This window comes from Topomyia yanbarensis, chromosome 2 (assembly GCF_030247195.1).
Source record: "Topomyia yanbarensis strain Yona2022 chromosome 2, ASM3024719v1, whole genome shotgun sequence".
NCBI lineage: Eukaryota > Metazoa > Arthropoda > Insecta > Diptera > Culicidae > Topomyia > Topomyia yanbarensis.
The window spans coordinates 74,010,649-74,028,857 of record NC_080671.1 but is presented as its reverse complement, the minus strand read 5'-3'; the positions used below and the strand labels follow the sequence as shown (position 1 = coordinate 74,028,857).

Sequence of the window (18,209 nt, the reverse complement as noted above, 5' to 3'; positions counted from 1 at the left end):
TACGCATTATTTTAGTTTTTATCGAATTTCTTGTCAGGTTGAATTCAAACGCCGTCGCCACACTGTTAAACACACGTTGGAGTGCGGTAAGAGCGCTCTGGCGCCCATAGTTAGTGCTCCTGAACGGGACTCGCAGAAGAGAGTTATTGCGCAGAGCTCGAACGCGAGCTTGAAGATCGAGGCGTCCGAGGATTGTAGGGCAATCGACCCTGTCAGACAGTAAGTCCGAGACGAACAGGGCTCGAGAGCAGTCCCTCCGGATGCTTAGAGTATCGAGCTGTATTAACTGACAACGGTTTTCAAAGCTTGGCAGCTGAAATCTGTTTTGCCAAGGAAGATGTCGGAGTGCAAAGCGTATGAACCGGCGTTGGACGGCCTCGATTCTGTCGACACCGTTCTGGTAGTAAGGGTTCCAAACAGCAGAACAATATTCCAGTGTTGAGCGAACCAGCGCGCAATGGAGAGATTTTAAACAGTATACGTCCTTAAAGTTTCTCGCTATTCGGAAGATGAACCCAAACTGTCTTGATGCCTTATCCACAATGGATGATGTATGTGATTTGAACGTTAGTGCCGAATCCATGATGACTCCGAGATCCCTGACATTAGAGTGGAATACTCGAGTCGAAGAGATGGTAGTTGAACTGAATCGGATGGCATTTCCGCGTGAACGTAACGATTAAGCATTTGCTCGGGTTGAAAATGATGGTATCAGGACATATTTTGTATTTCTTTTTTATATCTACCACCGCTACAAAAACCACCGAACAATTTCAAGTTGTCTAGATTACCTTGATCACTTATCAGTGTGCAAACTTTCATTTTCCAGAACTTTCAGGCAGCTAATTTTCTAACTTATGACCCTCGGATCGATCTGGAACATATCTCGGAAAACTAAAATCAAAATAAGTCACTCCAAGTAAGTAGAAACAAAGTCATTATAAACTCGTCCACATGTAACTTCTTCGTATACTGTCCACTTCAAGATTATGTTTGAGGGTATATTTTTTCTGATGCATCAAACCACACAAAATTTTTAGTAGTTTGTTAAAGGATTAATTAAATTAATAGATACACTTAAGAGGGTGGACTGCTTTAGGAGACAAAAAGATACTTGTTTTTGTGATTTTTGGAAAGGGAAGGAAAAGTTCGTATGTATATTTGTACACATATTTGTAAAGCTAAAATAAAACTTTTCCTTAAGAAACTTCACAAAGTGGCAGAGTTAAGCACTATTTTGTTACTGTAATACCTGATTGGCGGGAAAAGTGAAGCGCGTAATTTTGGTTGAAATCAATGAATCAACAAAGATTTCCGATTTATATAAGTATAACTTTCTCGTAATTTTTTCCGCGGTTTTCTAGAAATAATTATAACGTGAAAGAAAATTGAAAAGAAACATTAAACCGGTTTTGGGACATATGCCCCATAAAAATCCTCCCGACTTACCCACCGACCAAATCGGTTTGCGTCGGTATAATCGGCCGACCATGCCACCAATCAATGGGTCGATTGTTGCACAGACTCTTATGGGAGAAGTTTAACATGGACGTCTGCCGACTAGACAACCGATTAAATATGACAAAAAAATCTCTTGAAATCGGTCTATTTCATTTAATTAAATCGGTCGATTAGTTGGTAGCTTGAAAGTTGAACCAGATTTACACAGATTAAATATGGCTATTGAAATATTGCGGCAAAGTATTCACCGGTGAATCCCAACTAGTCGGTTAATTTATCGATCGACCTGGAATCACCCGAATTTCGTCGGTCGATTTAGAAATTTATCAATTGACAAATTTTCTATGGGGACTATCTGATTCTACTAGTGATTTGTTTCTCTTTAATTTTAGCCAGGCAATTGACATCCCTATCTTTGCATGCAGAGTTTGACAATAGGCAATATCGTTTTCCCACCGATCGATGGGGGTCAGTTTGACAACGTCAAAATCGCTTGAAAAGTCATCAACAAACAGCAGTAGCAGTGAACAATAGAAAACAATGCAAATTTTCTCTGGTTTGATTTAAACTATAGTGCCTCTCGTTCTAGGGGCAGATCACTCTAAGAATGTATAACAAATTTGCATCAAATTGAAAAAAATGCATTTAATTTCCATTTTTGCATCAGCTTTGCACTGCCTCGCAAAAAAGGTTGTTTAACAAACGTCCTACGCTGATCCACTTTGACGTCTTACACGCAACGCAAACAACATTGCACGCAACGCAAAAACATTGCACGCAACGCAAAATACATTATGAATTTCTATTTTGATGGAAATAAATGCATTTAATTTCGCTGATTTTTAAAAATGCATCACAAGTGATCTGCCCCTAGCTCTCGTTCGTATTTAGAACAAATTTCTTTAATTTTGTTAGAAACAAAGTTCTTATAAGATAAGATCTTCTGTATCGATTTTGTTGGCTATTTTCGGCAATTTTAGGACTAAGAGAAACGAAAGCAATGAAATTGAAAGACGGATAGGTATTCTAGAGCGAATCAGTTATAAACTTAGAACGGAAAACTAGAACTAGGCAGGCTCATATGGGCATGATAGAAAGGAAATGTGAAGAATTCTTTTGCCTTCTGCTTAGTAGGAGTTGGGCGTTGCACCCTAGTCTACCGCATGGTCTATGGTAGAACATAACTTATCATCATGTTTTACCGAAAGTACTATCGCTTGAAATACATGGGATGTGACAGCTCGCAGTTTTGAGATCACTGTACATTTAACTTACTAGATGGTAAAAAAAATATGGGGAGAGGAACCAGCTGAACTAGGTGAATTTAACTCACTAGATATTAAAAAAGATCCATTGTAAGGTTGACGATAACAATCTATAAAAAAAATCCACAAATTAAAGGACGAAGAAGAAGGAATTGTTTGAATGAGATAAATGGAACGCAGATAAACATAGTTTATAGCTTCAATGGTTTTATTTGATTTTTTTTTTAATTTTCAGTTTTGCGATAGTTAAGAATTGTTACAAGATATTATTTGGATATCGAATTCACCAAAAAACTCTTTGTATCGTACAGTTAAGTCTGTAACAGCTTTACACTTGCTGTAATGTTTTGTTCCCCAGACGTTAGCGGAAATTAGGTCATCCACTTTTCGAAGCAACACGGGTACCGGCAACCCAAAAACGATAAATGCTTTGATTAAATTTCGATGGTCCGTGTGCTAGAATTACCGCAAGGAAGGACGTTTTGGTTAAAAACAATGTACATGTTACCTCTCTTATAGCGGTCAGCAACGCAAATTATGTGTGGTTCAATTATTGTTGCAGATGATTGTTGCACAGAGTTTTTCGTCAAGATCGATCTCGGTTCGCACGTAGCTTTTCCATCTTATCATGGGCGCAGCTGCTATCTCTTCCATGCTAGCATTTTCGAGAACGATGGTTCGTTTGATGCCTCTATTTGGCAGTTTTTTAATCAATCTCAATGCTTCTCTGACAAAATGTGATTAGGGAAAAAACAGGAATTAGAGAAATTTAATTACTTGACACAATTTCAAGATCTCTTACCATCTTCTAACATATTCCAGAGTGCATATTTGTCTGGAAACAATCAAATGCCTGTATAATCTATAGAAGAACTAGTAAAAATCTCGATGATGCACTATAAAATGCTACTAACCATTTCACCTTCATATGACAGTAAATGAGGAGATGTTTTGATTATAATATGAAAGTTATTTTCCTGTAGAAGTGCTTTATGCAAACTATGCGCCTGAGCCATTCCTTCCGCTATTTGTCGAGCGTTTGTAGCTGTTGGAATAAGGGCGGCAAGATGCGCAGCCAGTTGCACCAATTCATCCTCAAGAATAATAAGTTTTCTTAGTTCGCCGAAATAACCTATCCTCGGGAAGTAAGTCCTTTCGCATGTTGCTTACTCTCGTTTCAATTAGACCCGTATGTGGTCCTCTGTCGAAACCACCGTTTTTCCAAAAGAAGTAAGACTGAAATTAAAATTAAGGCAGAGATAGATCTGAAATGTCGCAAGAATTCGAGAAATGTACTTTTAATCTATTCCATGCATGATATTTTTCAATAATGCTTGAAATGTGCTTTCTGTATCCGTATAGGTATACAAACAAGTCGTTTTTAACTTATGAAATGTGCGGTTAGGGTAGGTTAGCAGTGATGTGCGCGAGGCACGTTGGTGACCAATATTCAGTTCTATTGAAGATATTTAGCACTTTTCATGAAAGTAATTTAATTTCCATGTAAATACGGGTCATTCCACGCGAAGTGATCAAAAAAAGATGCAAACTTGAAATCGACCTTCACGGATTTGTCCCAAATTTGGAGGAATTGCTCATCTAGGGCCAATATATAAAAACCCAAATTTTTGTGTCAATTGAACCACCCCTCGGGTCATGGCAGCACCCCCCGTTTAGGCAAATTGCCAAAACCCTGGATTTTCTTCTGATCATATCTCCGGTTCTATTTATTCTAGAATCAAACCGCAAGTTGGCTTTTGAAGAAAATTGTTCAAGGAGTCTAGAAAAAATATTATTTTTTGCCGGCAGTGCTGCCAACTATGCGATTTTTTAAGTTAAATATTAAAAGGTTATTTTTCTCTCAATACATATATCTTAATCTTGAAAATTCTAATGCCATCGCGTTCCTCAGACATTTTACACGTGTCTTGATCACTTCGCATGGAATGACCCATATTTATTTGCTGGCGTACCCACAACTTACCCTTTTACCCCTCAGTGCATCAAACACTTTGACAAAATTTATAGATATTGCCAACAGTCTGCCCTTCTGTGCAGCGTGTTTTATTTTACTCGATCTGCCCGAATCAAAGCGGTAAAACATGAAAATTGAAAACACCGCTAACTAGTCCCGAAGTCCATATATGATCAGTTTTCACACAATATCCATTATATGCCTTACGAAATCCTAGTCGAACACTTAAAGATATGGAGAGAATCCACTGCATGATTGGGATGATTTGAGTGGAAGATGAAATCAAATTCCTTATTACCGGTGTGTCGGCAATGAAAAATCTGCTAGGAAACTTGACAACACATCATCAATCAGCCTACTAAATTCTCACACCAAATTTCCTAAAGAGCGAAGCAGAATGTTTTGAACAATAAAGAGTAGCAGCGATTTGTATCTTGATGTAGGACAAAATAAAAAGGGTAAAGGGTTCCGGATCAACTGGCATTGTATTTTACTATTCGCCTTAGCGAATCAAGGCCATTTTGATTCGTAGACTATGTACATATCTATAAAAAGTTTATATATATATATATATATATATATATATATATATATATATATATATATATATATATATATATATATACATATATATATATATATATATATATACATATATATATATATATATATATATATATATATATATATATATATATATATATATATATATATATATATATATATATATATATATATATATATATATATATATATATATATATATATATATATATATATATATATATATATATATATATATATATATATATATATATATATATATATATATATATATATATATATATATGTGTGTGTGTGTGTGTGTGTGTGTGTGTGTGTGTGTGTGTGTGTGTGTGTGTGTGTGTGTGTGTGTGTGTGTGTGTGTGTGTGTGTGTGTGTGTGTGTGTGTGTGGTAAATGGAATGAGACTTACCAGTTAGTTTTTCGTATGACCTATTATCTAACTTTTTGTGAAGTTAGTCCATTTGCGATATTTTCAAAGCGGAATTTAAGCTCGCCAAACTCTCACCAGACGGTGATGTGTGCCGCATCATACGGTTGCGGAATGTAATTTCCTGGGGTGTGGATTTCTACCTCATGCGATTCACAGTTCAAAAAAATGCAAGCAATCTTGCTGGGGGTGCCGGATATCTGAAAAATAAAACAATCTGTTAGGCAACTTGCACTTCACCAGCGCGTTGGATTTACAATTTACCTGCAATTTATTGTAATGCATTCGCCAATCTGTGTAACGAAAAAAGCGTTTTTTTCTTCTCTGGGTAGAAACTTCACCGTTATCGTGATCACCAATGGTGAAAGAAAAGTTTGCGTTGAAATTTTTTCCACAATGCACCATGTGGTGGTGCGAGATGAAAACACAGAAGAGTATTTGTGGCGGATCTCTGGAAATAGAAAAATCAGTTATGTACCCGATTACTGCCTTTCTGACGCGTTGGATTAACAATATACCTGCAACTGCTAAAATAAATGTAAACTCGATTTCCAGTAATTCATATACCAATCAGTGCAATAGAGTATGCGGTTTCCAGTAATTCATGCACCACGAAATCTGTAAATTACTACACCAGGAAAAGACACGGATTTTTTTTCAAGCACAGCAGAACTAAGCGTCTATCGCGACGGAAGACAAAAAAGCAAATGGCGTCATCCACGAAGCTAGCACGTCAGGCTATTTTTCAACCAAATCAGGGTTACTGTTACTTAACGCAAGGTTAGTTGTGAGTTACTTTTCGTTGGATTAATTTAAACCAATCGTCGCTATTGTGCTATCTTATGACAAACGCCATTTTGGGGTAAACTGAGTTAGATATGCCACATTACTTGCTTAAAAAATCTCTACAAAGTGGCGTTTACAGAATTTTGACATTCTGCTTGGTTACTGAGATATAGCGAGAAACGTGCTGAGAAATTTTTAATTTTTTGCTTCAAATGACTGTTTCTGGGGATTGGCTCTAATTATCTTTATGTATGAGATGTTTTATATGTATAACTATCTGATAAACACAATGGAATAATCATTTTCGAAACAAAAATGCACGAACTGTGAGAAAAATGCAATTTAAGTTTCAAACTGAAAATATAGCATATTTGGCAACACTGTACCCAAAAATAGCTATTTTTCTAGATTCTCTGACTCATTTCCTTCAAAATGCATCTCACCGATTGTTTATAGACCAAATGAAGCCAAAGATATGAATAAAAGTTAATAATTGATGATTTTTTTCTATGGAAAATTTTCCATGCATGATTATGACACGCCATACAAATTTTGTCATCAATACACACCTATGACACGTGTGAGACCGACCTTTGTTTACATTTTTAAAGTAAACTCGCAATGCAGTTAACCGATTTTCGTAATATTTGAGTGATTAATGCAGAATAGATAGAAGCATAATTTGTCTTCTTTGAATTGTTTATACCATTTATAAGTTTCAAGATATTCAATCTCAAACTTTATAAATCGTTTTTCTCGAAATGTACAAAATGGCGCTTGTCATAAGATAGCACAACAGCGACGCAATGACTTCTGTTCTGAAATTAAGCCAATTTGAACGATTTCCATGCTTTTTTTAGAATGCAAAAAAAAACAAATCGAAATTTACAAATCAAATAGAAACACCAACAAATTATGAATACTTTTTATTGTTTTATATTTTATTGTGTCTAAAATTTCTTTCAATTTATTTTTACTCATTATTAAGTAATATACTTAATCGTTGAGTCAAAATATACCAATGATCTACTTCGAAATCTACTCAACTTGATACTTTAGCGTTTGTACTCAATTTTAAGTAGTTTCAACTCAAATTTTGAGCACTTTTTCATTTCCGTTAAATGCGCTGAATCCCTCTGGATAAAGACTCGCCATCTCTATCTTATTCTTATTATTTATCAGTAAGTGTCACTCCAATCGAGCACGAGACCTGTCAAAAGCCCTCATTCCGAAGAAAATCGCTTCGAATCCTTTTGGAACGAGCGCCATTGACAGGTCTCGTGCTCGATTGGAATGACACAGACAGATAAATGGTAAACAAACGATTCACGTGTCGAGTCTTTATCCAGAGGGATTCAGCGTCGTTAATTGGGTCATTAAATGAGGAAAAAAATCTTTTTATTACATACATCGGTAAAGCTGATTTTCGTGATTGCAACAATGTTTTTTTCCAACTCAGGAAACGTAAAAATAATGTAAAAATTTAAAATAAAGAAATATGTTGACAGTCTAGATTTGACACTATCAGAAGCATTTGACATTTCGAATTTCACGACAAATGATGCCCTGTCAGAAAAAAATTCAGCGAAATTCAATGCATTTATTTCCATCAAAATAGAAATTCATAATGTATTTTGCGTTGCGTGCAATGTTGTTTGCGTTGCGTATAAGACGTCAAAACCCTACAGAAAAACTAGCCCCACATTTATTGCTTGTGGCAGTAAAAACTGGATTCTAACCACACTGCGCACTTACTATTCTTCTATTGAATTCTTCTCATAGACTGGTTAGCTCGACTGGTCTGTCCATGAAAATACCATCTCTATCACTTGAAATACATGTGATTTGACAGCTCGCAGTTTTCAGTAGCAGTTTGATCACTCGCACTTCGAAAGTGCGGAGTCCAGGTTGGTGGGAAGTGCGCAATAACAAAACGTCGAACAAAGTGGATCAGCGTAGGACGTTTGTTGAACAAACTTTTCTGCGAAGGAGTGCTAAGCTGATGCAAAAATGGAAATTAAATGCATTTTTTTCTAATTTGATGCAAATTTGTTATACATTCTAGATCCAGTGCATATAGTTTTTTTTCATTTTGGGTGTTGTCTTGATAGGCCAGATGTAAACAACCGCAGTTTTCCAATGTATGGTTGCCAAGTTTACATAAGATTTATTTTTTTTTGACATTAAAAATGTCTTACTCCACTATCTGGGGCTAGGTGTCATTCTAAAATCTAAACTATCTCCCATGTAACGAAACTATGTAAGGTTTGCACGCTTATAACTCCGATATTACTAGATGGATTTTAATCATTCATACACCAACCGATTCAGAAACACCTAACTTAAATATTGGTAATAATTTAATATCTCCCCAATAAAAGTAGACTTTTGAAAATTGGTAAAATTAAAAAGTTCACGAAAAACGGAAAAATTACCATTCGTGAGGCAGATTTCTCAGACACAGCCGTTAAGAGAGGGCAGCTTAGTTGCTCAATGAAACACGAAAAGTCATAAATAGAAGCAACGCTTGTCCGTTTAAATCAGTTGTTGCTCTTATCCCATACGAGTAACATCGTCTCCGAACGATGCAATAAGCGCTATCGATTTTCGGCAACGTTGGCATTTGCACACACTCGCACCTAAGTGACTAAACCATATACGGTTAGTTTATAAATAGAGGTGACGCGTACACGTTTGAATCAGTTTTTGTTCTTCAGTTTCAGTTTTGATCATGGCTGCAGCGTCTGGGCACTACAATAAGCGGTAGACGCTATGCATTTTCGGCAGCGGTGGCCGTGTGCGGATTTTTCGGGTACCAGCACGGTGTCACAGAATGATTTGCAAAGTGGGTGGGTGGGGTGGTTTGGATTTAATTCAATACGGTGTGTGCTGGTTAAGAGTGTTGCGTTTGAAAAAAATATATTTATTTTTATGCATGCGTGTGCGTTGTAACTTGTTAATCCATGTTTACGGCGCTTTGTAGCTGCGTAGGGTAAAGAGCCTATTGGTTTTCATGTTTCATATTTCGGTTATATGTTTTTTATCAGTAAGGCATCTGACAACGTGCTTCTGTAGTTATTGCACTGTTCAGCAGCGCAGTATTTTATATAGGAGAGTACACTCAGGTTTTTTTACGCGGATTTTGAAATTTACGCGGTTTTCATTAACGCGTTTTTTGACAATAAAAATGTATTACTCCACTATCTGGGGTTGGGTGTCATTCTAAATTTTGAAAATCTCCTATGTAACGAAACTATGTAAGGTTTGTACGATTATAACTTCGCAATCAATTGACGGATTTCAATCATTTATACACCAATCAATTCAGAAACACCTGACTTGAATATAATTGCTAATTAGATTGATGTACTATATAAGTATTCTGTTGAAATTCGGTTGAATAAAAATTTAAAAATTGCACGAAAAAGGGGAAATGTGCATACACGAGGCGGCTAGAGGTCAATCAAACAAAACAAAAGTTATAAATATATGTGCTGAATTTCCTTTTTGCCTTATCATTCGATACTTGATGGTCGACGAGTAGTGTACGGACGTACGTACCTAAACGATTCTCATAAACAAACCGCCAATAATTGCCGCTGTACTGTACGGAACAAACAGATTCTTGCGTGATTTGGGAAATAATCATAACAATTGTGTAGCAGATTCCGTAGAGGATACGATTACCGTAAATTTTGATAGAAATAATTTTGTAAAAGCATTAATTAGCCGTGCTTTGGTGGTTTACTCGTTAGCACCGCCTTTTTGGCGATGAACCACATCTGAGATACGTAAAATGAATTGTCTGTAGGAAAATGTTTTCAGTTTGCATTTGATCATCGTTGAAATCAGTTCGTTTATCGCCGGCGTCCGCTTCGTTAGTTCCTGGAAGGAACGCTCCCCGTTAGCAGCAGCAAACAAAGGCGCTCTCAAAATTGCCTCCATCACTAGACGTGTACAGAAGTCGCATTGTTGTCGGCAAGGAAACGGTGAAATAATATTAACAACAAACGGTCCTTATTAGCATCACAAAATCGGTCTCAGAAGAATTACAAATGAAATTTCCATTTCGTGCTTTGGTAAATAACTTCCCTCTTATCGGGTTAGTTATCTTCTATAATAATATCCGAAAAATGTGCGATAAAACAAATAAACTGACCAATTGGATGGAAGCAAGAAAATACCTACAAAAATTTGAATCAGAAAAGTGACATTGACGGAAAAATGCTTCGATCGTTTCTTTGGCAACTGAAGTTGCCGATTTGTTTTCCACGAATAATATGGTCGCATTTTTAATGTCATCGTGGTCGTGTCTTGTACACAATCCTTTAATTTTTTTATTTTAAAAAACAAAAAAAAATCATGTTTACGTATTACAACGATTTTTTTTTAATAATGTTATATTATGTATATTGGACCTAAAATTTATCGAATGGAACGGAAAACTATATATAGCTTAATGACCCAATTTCCGAGGGATTGCCCTTCCTATGATCATTGTCAGGGATAGACCGTTCCAACATCAAATTATGGTCTTGTCAAATTTTGGTCTTGTCAAACTGCAAATGACGTGAAAACACAAGATGGTACCAGATAAGGTATAGGCATACGTAAAGCGAGAGTATTGGTTTTATGATTGGCAAGATCGACATTGCGTAAATACTGATTCACTTCCCACAAAAGAGGTTAATAAAAACGAAATTAATTAAAACAATGTTTTGAATATAGAAATTAGTGCTTTCAGCCTCTCAAAGCGATTGACACCAAAAATATTATTGTACACACATGCATACACCTTATGCAGATTATCTTGAATCTGTTTTGCGTTTGTCAAATCTGCCACTCTTCTTATTCTTATCCGGACACGCTCTTTTTCCCTTTGGGGCAGACCCTCGCCAATTTCCGTGTACTTATTGAAATCATTGTATCGCCCCTACTCGTCACTTGGGCAGCGCTGCAGTAAATTTAAAAATGCACATTCAACGATTACCCCAAATCTGGTCAGATAAGCTAAGCGTACATCAACTATTACGATTTGTGTCCACGGAGTGACAGTTTCCAGTCTCGAGTTTCCACGTTAACATTAATTTGACCACGTGGGTTTCATTGATAAACTTTTGAATTTCGTGCATATTGCTTGTGGCAGTAAAAATTGGATTCTAACCACACTGCGCACTTACTATTCTTTTATTGAATTCTTCTCATAGACTGGTTAGCTCGACTGGTCTGTCCATGAAAATACCATCTCTATCACTTGAAATACATGTGATTTGACAGCTCGCAGTTTTCAGTAGCAGTTTGATCGCTCGCACTTCGAAAGTGCGGAGTCCAGGTTGGTGGGAAGTGCGCAATAATTTTTTGTATATGTAAAAAGTTTCTCAGCTGATTATTAATCAATTTAAATTTTATTTACTGATCATTAGAAATGTTTGGTATGTATATGTGCGAGTCCTCAGCCACTCTATAATCCAAGAAGTACTGATTCAAGTTGTGTATCCTTTTTGGTAGTTAACTTCGTTGCTGACGTTGCAAGCCATGTTTATTATACTAAAATATTTTAATGATATAGTTTGAAATCTCGTTTCAGTAGTAATTAGTAGTAAACGTAATTGTTTTTTATTATTCTTGTATCTAAAATATATTTTCAGTTTTTGTTTTCTATTGATTGTCTGCTAATAATAATAAGTCTAATGGTCTAACCACAAATCCATCAAGGAAATGTGACTACAACAATATACTTAGATATAATAGATAAATTTCAGCAGTTCTCTCAAAATGAATGCTGTAAGCGAGAGCTGCACCCTTGGCGACCATCATTCTTGTGGGCAGTGTGCAGATACGTTCCGCAGTAGACCTCTTCTCGCTCGCCATGTAAACCAAATGCATAGACCGGCGAAAAAGTACCCCTGCTCTGATTGCAGTTCAGCGTTCAACTCTTTGAAGAATATCACGCTTCATCGAGCCATACACAGTTCGAAGCCGTTCAAATGCCCTAAATGTGCGATCATTTTTCGTCGTCATGCCACTCTGGTGGGTCACATCGAACGGCACTATGTGACAGAAGATCAAATCTGTGCAGTTTGTGATCGTGAATTTCGATCGCTGGAAGAATTGAAGTCCCATGTTAATGAAGGTCACGACGAGCATTTGAAACGAAATAATCAACCAACGGTAAGTAGTTGTTTTAAGATGGTTTGATTACTTGTTTTAAATCATTTAATATTTGCAGAATATAAACGTGATTCGAGAAATCGGTAGAAAAGTTTTCCCGTGCACGATTTGTGAGAACAAAGTGTTTAAAAAGCGAAGTCTGCTGGAAAGACATTTTATGATACACACCAAACAGAAACCTTTTATGGTAATTTATAGGCTAGGTTCTTGTAGTCATGAGATAAGGGTTTTCTTTCTTCAAACAGTGTGACACTTGCGGGAAATCCTTCAATCAAAAGAGCTCCCTCAAGAAGCATTTGTTGACTCATAGTAAAGTTCAGAAATATGTTTGCTTACTTTGCGGTCTGAAATTTTCTCAGAAGGTGAATCTCCGAGTTCACACCGTACGGGTTCACCCAAAGAGAAATGCTTCGCTAGGTGAACGATTACCGTGTCCCTATTGTCCGTGTTTGTTCAAGAAACTTGGTAGCCTGAATGCACATAAAACTAAAATGCATGCGACCCTTCTGTCTGAGCCTATTGTTGAAGAGCACTGTACGGCCAGTGACGTCAGTAGCGAGGTAGCCACAGCAACCATACTTCGATCGGAGCCCGGGATCATCTGCAAATGTGGTACGTGTGGAATATGCCTCCAGGATGTGGTTCAGTTACAAAAACACATGGACAGTCATACAATGGTTAAGAGCATTCCCGAAAGCAGGTTCGTATAATCGTAGCCATTGCGAATGAAATTGAAAAATATCTAATGCATTATTTTGTAGAAATGATCAACAAATAATACCACAAGTAGTTCAGCCCATAGTCGTCAGTCGAAGTCATGAACACCTGCAAGGATCTAGCGAACAACGTCGTTATAGTTGCACGGTTTGTCCAGCGGCGTTCAAAAAGTCCAGTCATCTAAAACAACACGTCAAGTCTCACTACGGCATTAAAGGGAATCGTTGCGAGATATGCGATAAAACTTTCACCACCAGCCACACGCTGAAAGTTCATCGCAACAGCCACAATCAAAACTCACAATTGCACTACAAGTGCAGTCAGTGTACGGCGCGATTCAGTCTCCAATCCAGTCTTCTTCGGCACGCAAAGCTTCACGACAATCCAGATCGCAACCGTCATGACCAACGGTATCAAATTTCTGTGGCTCACGTAAGTTCGGTCCATCCGGAAGTTGAAACTGATGGGTTAAGTTTGACTCCAACGGATGCTCCAATCAATCAGGATGAAATACACGAATTAGATGAAATTACACATACTGAAAAGATTCAACTCGTCGATGTGTCTGACGAAACGCTAATCGATTTCAGCAATTTACCACCAAATGTTAGTATCGTAGATATCAGTAACCTGACTAATTGTATCGTACGAATCGGCGATCAGTTATACGAAATTCCCGTGCAAATTGAAACAAACGACGCAGGAGATGATATGCAAGCAACAGAGCCACGTTACTTTGCTTTTCACGATGACACTGCTGCTACGGGACTGAATCCTTTAATAGACGAAGGCACGAACTTCGAAACAACCGATGATGCCCTCTATCAGTATATAAACCAGACATTTGAAGATACGCCCGCGGAAGGAGTTGATATGGTCGAAGCGAATGTTTCTGAAAGCTGTTCGGCTCCTGTTTCCCAAAAGAAAAGAAAAAATCGACAATCGAAAATGTCGAACATAACCGAGGAAGAACTGTTTTCCGAAGTTGTTGTTGGCGGCAAGAAAAAGTACGGCTGCAAAGGCTGTGAGAGGATCTTTAAAAGGCCAGTTGATCTTCGTCGCCATATACGAACCCACACAGGTGAGTTGAGTAACACATTATTGTGAAGCAAGTAAACTAAAGAACATTTCTCTAATCTCCCTTATCTTTCCAACAGGCGAGCGTCCTTTCCCTTGCACTCAGTGTCCAAAAAGTTTTACCTTAAAAGGCGTACTTCAGTCGCACATGCAAACACACATAACGAAAAGGGAAATGCTACACTGCTCAGAAGAGGGATGCAATGGTAAATTCTCAAGTAAATCCAGTTTAGAGCTTCATCGGCGGATTCACACTGGGGACCGTCCTTTCCGATGCACGGTATGTTCACTCACTTTCCGAACTTCCGGTCACATGAAAGCCCATCTGACGTCTCATTTGCGTCTGAAAGAACGACAGGAGCAAAACCATTAATTCAAAAGTGAAGTACCAGTGCGAAATATTCGCGAAAAAGGGCTGTGATGTAACGTAAGTAGAAACAGTGCAAAGCAGGTATATGAAAATAAGTATAACTACACATATATTCTAACCAATGAGTTTTGATTCTAATTGTGAAAACCCGGCGATACTCCGTAGGAGTATGTATAGTGCATTTCACCAAAGTCCTGTGGTGCACCTTGATCATTTTTGAGCCGTTTGCTTTCCTGCAGAAAGTCATCAACATCTTCGGACATCGATTCGGACCTTTTGCGACCACGTGCTTCCGGTGAACTAATTGGATGGTTTTCTTCCGTTTCACTAGCTTGATACTGTAGAAAGATTGGATCGATCCGTTGACTCGATTTTTTCAATATGTACGGATCGAAAGGGAAGAAAGTTTCCAAACATTCCTGCGGTGTTTGTGCTTCATTTTTGTATATCGTTGCCAGTTTACGACGGGCATTTCGTTCCAAAATAGTATGACAGTAAGCCAACTGATGAGCTCTCGTAACACCGGCAAACGCTGTTGCTACGGCCGGCAGGCATACTCTGAGCGGATTCAGATGACAGGTGACAATAGACGAAAGTTGCAGCGATTGGAGGAAGATGAGATTTTTCGAGCTTGCCGTTAGGTGCTTGCTCCGGAACGCCACCACGTAGAAGATTGCCTGGCAGATCGAATAGAACACCATGTGGGCTTTCAGCGTACATCCAATCATCGAGTCCGTTTCCTGGATGTATTGGTGAACCCAAGTAGAAAACTCTAGCAGCGTGGATTTCAAAAGGCTGAAATTACAGGAATATTAATATCGAATTGGGACATACCATTTGTTGTGAACTAACCTTATTGGGACAAATTTAGCACGTGCCAGCATGCTAGCGAGATACCCAACCGCTGCCTGTCGCATCGGAGTGGAAACGTTTGGGTTACACACCTGTTTCCACAGATACGTTATAAAGTATTCCGCATAGGACTGCTTAAAGCTGCAGAAGTAAAATATCAAAAATTGCACGTGGTGCGTGTTGTGTGTGGGCAGAATGTGATTGTCAAAAAGAGACAGCAGCACCTTGAACATTCGATCTGATTCATTGGTATTTTCCGAAGAAGTTCGTTTTTTGATATATTCGAACAACAGTTCCATGCAACAATCCAACGTTTCGGCTAATGGCATCTTCATCGTTACATCTTCCTCATCCTCGTTGTGGCCTGCTACAGCATCGTCCTCCATCATAAAAATTTGCTGCTCATCTTCTGGGAATTCCGCTTCCTCAATTTCTCTCCTGGGAGCGTTAACATCTATCACCAACATTCGATTGAAAATTATCTCCAATAATTCTTCAACAAACATCGATGAGTACTCCGTCATGCATAACATGTTGTGTACGAATCCACAAACCACGTGCGTAGGCTTCTTAAAGTAGGGAAAGTTTTTTCGCAAATGAACCAGAATTACATCGAATAACCTAAAAACATAATAGTATTATATTTTCGGTAGCTACATAATCATACGGTGCTACTCACATCGGTATTACATTTATCAGTCTTACAATCAAATCGTGAATCGGGGCCACCGTCCTTAGCGTCTCCTCGGTAGGAACCCCATGAACCCAACCGCTCCGATCGTCGTCCTTTGGGATAAAACTCTGCACTAACCTCGACACCACCAGGGACGTGTAGTTACTATGCGCTACCAGCAGCTCTATCACAAATGCCTTGTAAATTTCCTGCGCGGTATCACTCCGCGATAACCATTTCACCGACAGCAAGGCCTCCACCAACATTCCAAAGTTGGCGTTCAATAGGTGGACACATCGTTTCGAATCAATAAAGACCTGCTGGAATTTGTTTTCATCGAACTGTTCCTCCTTGATGGAAGCCAGCAAATGTTCGAAGCGCTGCAGCCGATTATTTTCCAGGGCATCCTGGAGAACCGATTCGATTGATAGATCGTCGAAGCGAACCTTGTTTTGCGAAAGGCTCGCATTCAGCTTTGGGCTTTCTAGGCTCGGGTAAGGTTTTAGAATAGATGATAATCGGCGTTTTTCCGTTGTGATCGACATTCTTGCATTGTATTAATTAATATTGTGGTGTGAAATATCCGTAATAGGCTTTTTGTTGTGACCAAAACGCAATCCACCAGATTTTCGTTGAATCCGTATCCGATTATTAGCTTTAATTGGACACGGAAGAAGCTAATCTGTTGAAGGTTACGAATACCCTCTACGCAGTTACCGTTTTGGAGCTAATTCCGATCATTCGCTCTATCACTGTAGAAGCTTTAAATTAGCGTATTTGAAGTTTCTGCACAATATCAACACCAATAATACTGAATTTAACTCAACTATTTCACAAAATTTAATAATCTTCACCCAGCAAATCAGCGAACACGTTTTAGCTGTTTCACACGTTTCGTCTTTTTGACGTTTTGTTTTACAAAACCTCCATGAATGGAAAAATCGGAGAATGGATGATGGATGATGACCAACACGCACACATGAGAAGAAACATCTGATGGGTAATGATTGGCGAGGGGTGCACGAATACGTGTGGGCTTTTTAAGTTTTGTATTATCACGCAACAGTGATAAAAATATCCATAGACTTTTCTACGGCTAATGTACGTACACGGATTATGTACATACCTGGAAAGGAACCTGCGAATAGTTGTTTTCATCTGTTTTTCGGTTCATTTTATCTTTCGTCTCGCATAGCTGGTCTTTCTACAGGCAAAAATAAAACAAAACACAGAAGAAGTTCTTTTAACTTAAATTTGTGCGTCGCTTTCGCACTTATTAGTGTTGTAAAAAACAAAACGAGAGATTCGACTCAATCGAGGTCTTCCGTGCAGTAAGGTCATTGGTAAGGCACTTTTGAGTTGTTTGGGGTATACTCAAATTAGGTAAATTCAACTTAAATTTAAGTAAATTAAACTCAAGGTTGAGTTATGATTTTTGCCATAGTTAAATGGAAACTACCTTCAACACGACTTACCTGATTTTACCAGCCCCCTGCTAGGCAGCCATTTTGTCCTAGCCAACATCTGCCTTTGTTAAAATCAAAACAACCCAATGCTATTGCACGGGCGACATGGGCCTAGAGGCGGCTAGGCCCACTATATGTTGACTACTGTCAAAGTTGTATATCTCCATAGCGGATGACAGGAGTGACACCCTCCCGGATTTTACCTTTCCGCGATACCACGAGATTGAGTTAAAAAAAATTTTTGCTATTCGCATGTCTCGTCTCAGGCGCATACATGTCACAATGGATTGTATGTCGTTTCCCGGAATACCATTTCCCGGAAAACCATTTCCTGAAATACCATTTCCCGGAACGTACTTTTTCTCGGTAATTTGTTAAACTATTAAAATCTGAAATTCTTTGA

General features: G+C 38.1%; 2 protein-coding genes and 1 pseudogene across 4 annotated transcripts; 1 reads left to right on the top strand and 2 right to left on the bottom strand.

Annotated features, from left to right (window-relative positions):
* Positions 1-2,972: 2,972 nt before the first annotated feature.
* LOC131679528 (uncharacterized) lies at positions 2,973-12,017 on the bottom strand (annotated as a pseudogene).
* On the top strand, positions 11,818-14,933 carry LOC131678465 (zinc finger protein 678-like). 3 transcript variants are annotated; one of them, XM_058958642.1, is made up of 6 exons: positions 11,818-11,912; positions 12,246-12,651; positions 12,710-12,838; positions 12,897-13,351; positions 13,413-14,449; positions 14,526-14,933. In XM_058958642.1, exons 2-6 carry the CDS (start codon positions 12,256-12,258, stop codon positions 14,816-14,818), a joined length of 2,310 nt encoding a protein of 769 aa, XP_058814625.1. In that variant the 5' UTR covers positions 11,818-11,912; positions 12,246-12,255; the 3' UTR covers positions 14,819-14,933. The 3 variants fall into 3 exon arrangements, with proteins under 3 accessions (XP_058814625.1, XP_058814624.1, XP_058814622.1); XM_058958641.1 differs by having other exon boundaries at positions 11,835-11,912; positions 12,129-12,651; XM_058958639.1 differs by lacking the exon at positions 11,818-11,912 and having other exon boundaries at positions 12,039-12,651.
* Positions 14,900-17,256, bottom strand: LOC131678466 (RNA polymerase I-specific transcription initiation factor RRN3). The gene is made up of 3 exons (XM_058958643.1): positions 16,347-17,256; positions 15,668-16,288; positions 14,900-15,610 (listed from the first exon to the last, which is right to left on the bottom strand). Exons 1-3 carry the CDS (start codon positions 16,883-16,885, stop codon positions 14,950-14,952), a joined length of 1,821 nt encoding a protein of 606 aa, XP_058814626.1. The 5' UTR covers positions 16,886-17,256; the 3' UTR covers positions 14,900-14,949.
* Positions 17,257-18,209: the final 953 nt, after the last annotated feature.

What these genes read in the sequence shown, in the direction of transcription:
- LOC131678465 (XM_058958642.1), top strand. Translation starts at nt 12,256, where the DNA reads ATGAATGCTGTAAGCGAGAGCTGCACCCTTGGCGACCATCATTCTTGT. An exon ending in AACGAAATAATCAACCAACG is followed by an intron (nt 12,652 to 12,709) that starts GTAAGTAGTTGT and finishes TAATATTTGCAG; the next exon opens with AATATAAACGTGATTCGAGA. An exon ending in CCATATACGAACCCACACAG is followed by an intron (nt 14,450 to 14,525) that starts GTGAGTTGAGTA and finishes TCTTTCCAACAG; the next exon opens with GCGAGCGTCCTTTCCCTTGC.
- LOC131678466 (XM_058958643.1), bottom strand. Translation starts at nt 16,885, where the DNA reads ATGTCGATCACAACGGAAAAACGCCGATTATCATCTATTCTAAAACCT. An exon ending in CTGATAAATGTAATACCGAT is followed by an intron (nt 16,289 to 16,346) that starts GTGAGTAGCACC and finishes TTATGTTTTTAG; the next exon opens with GTTATTCGATGTAATTCTGG. An exon ending in GCTAAATTTGTCCCAATAAG is followed by an intron (nt 15,611 to 15,667) that starts GTTAGTTCACAA and finishes CTGTAATTTCAG; the next exon opens with CCTTTTGAAATCCACGCTGC.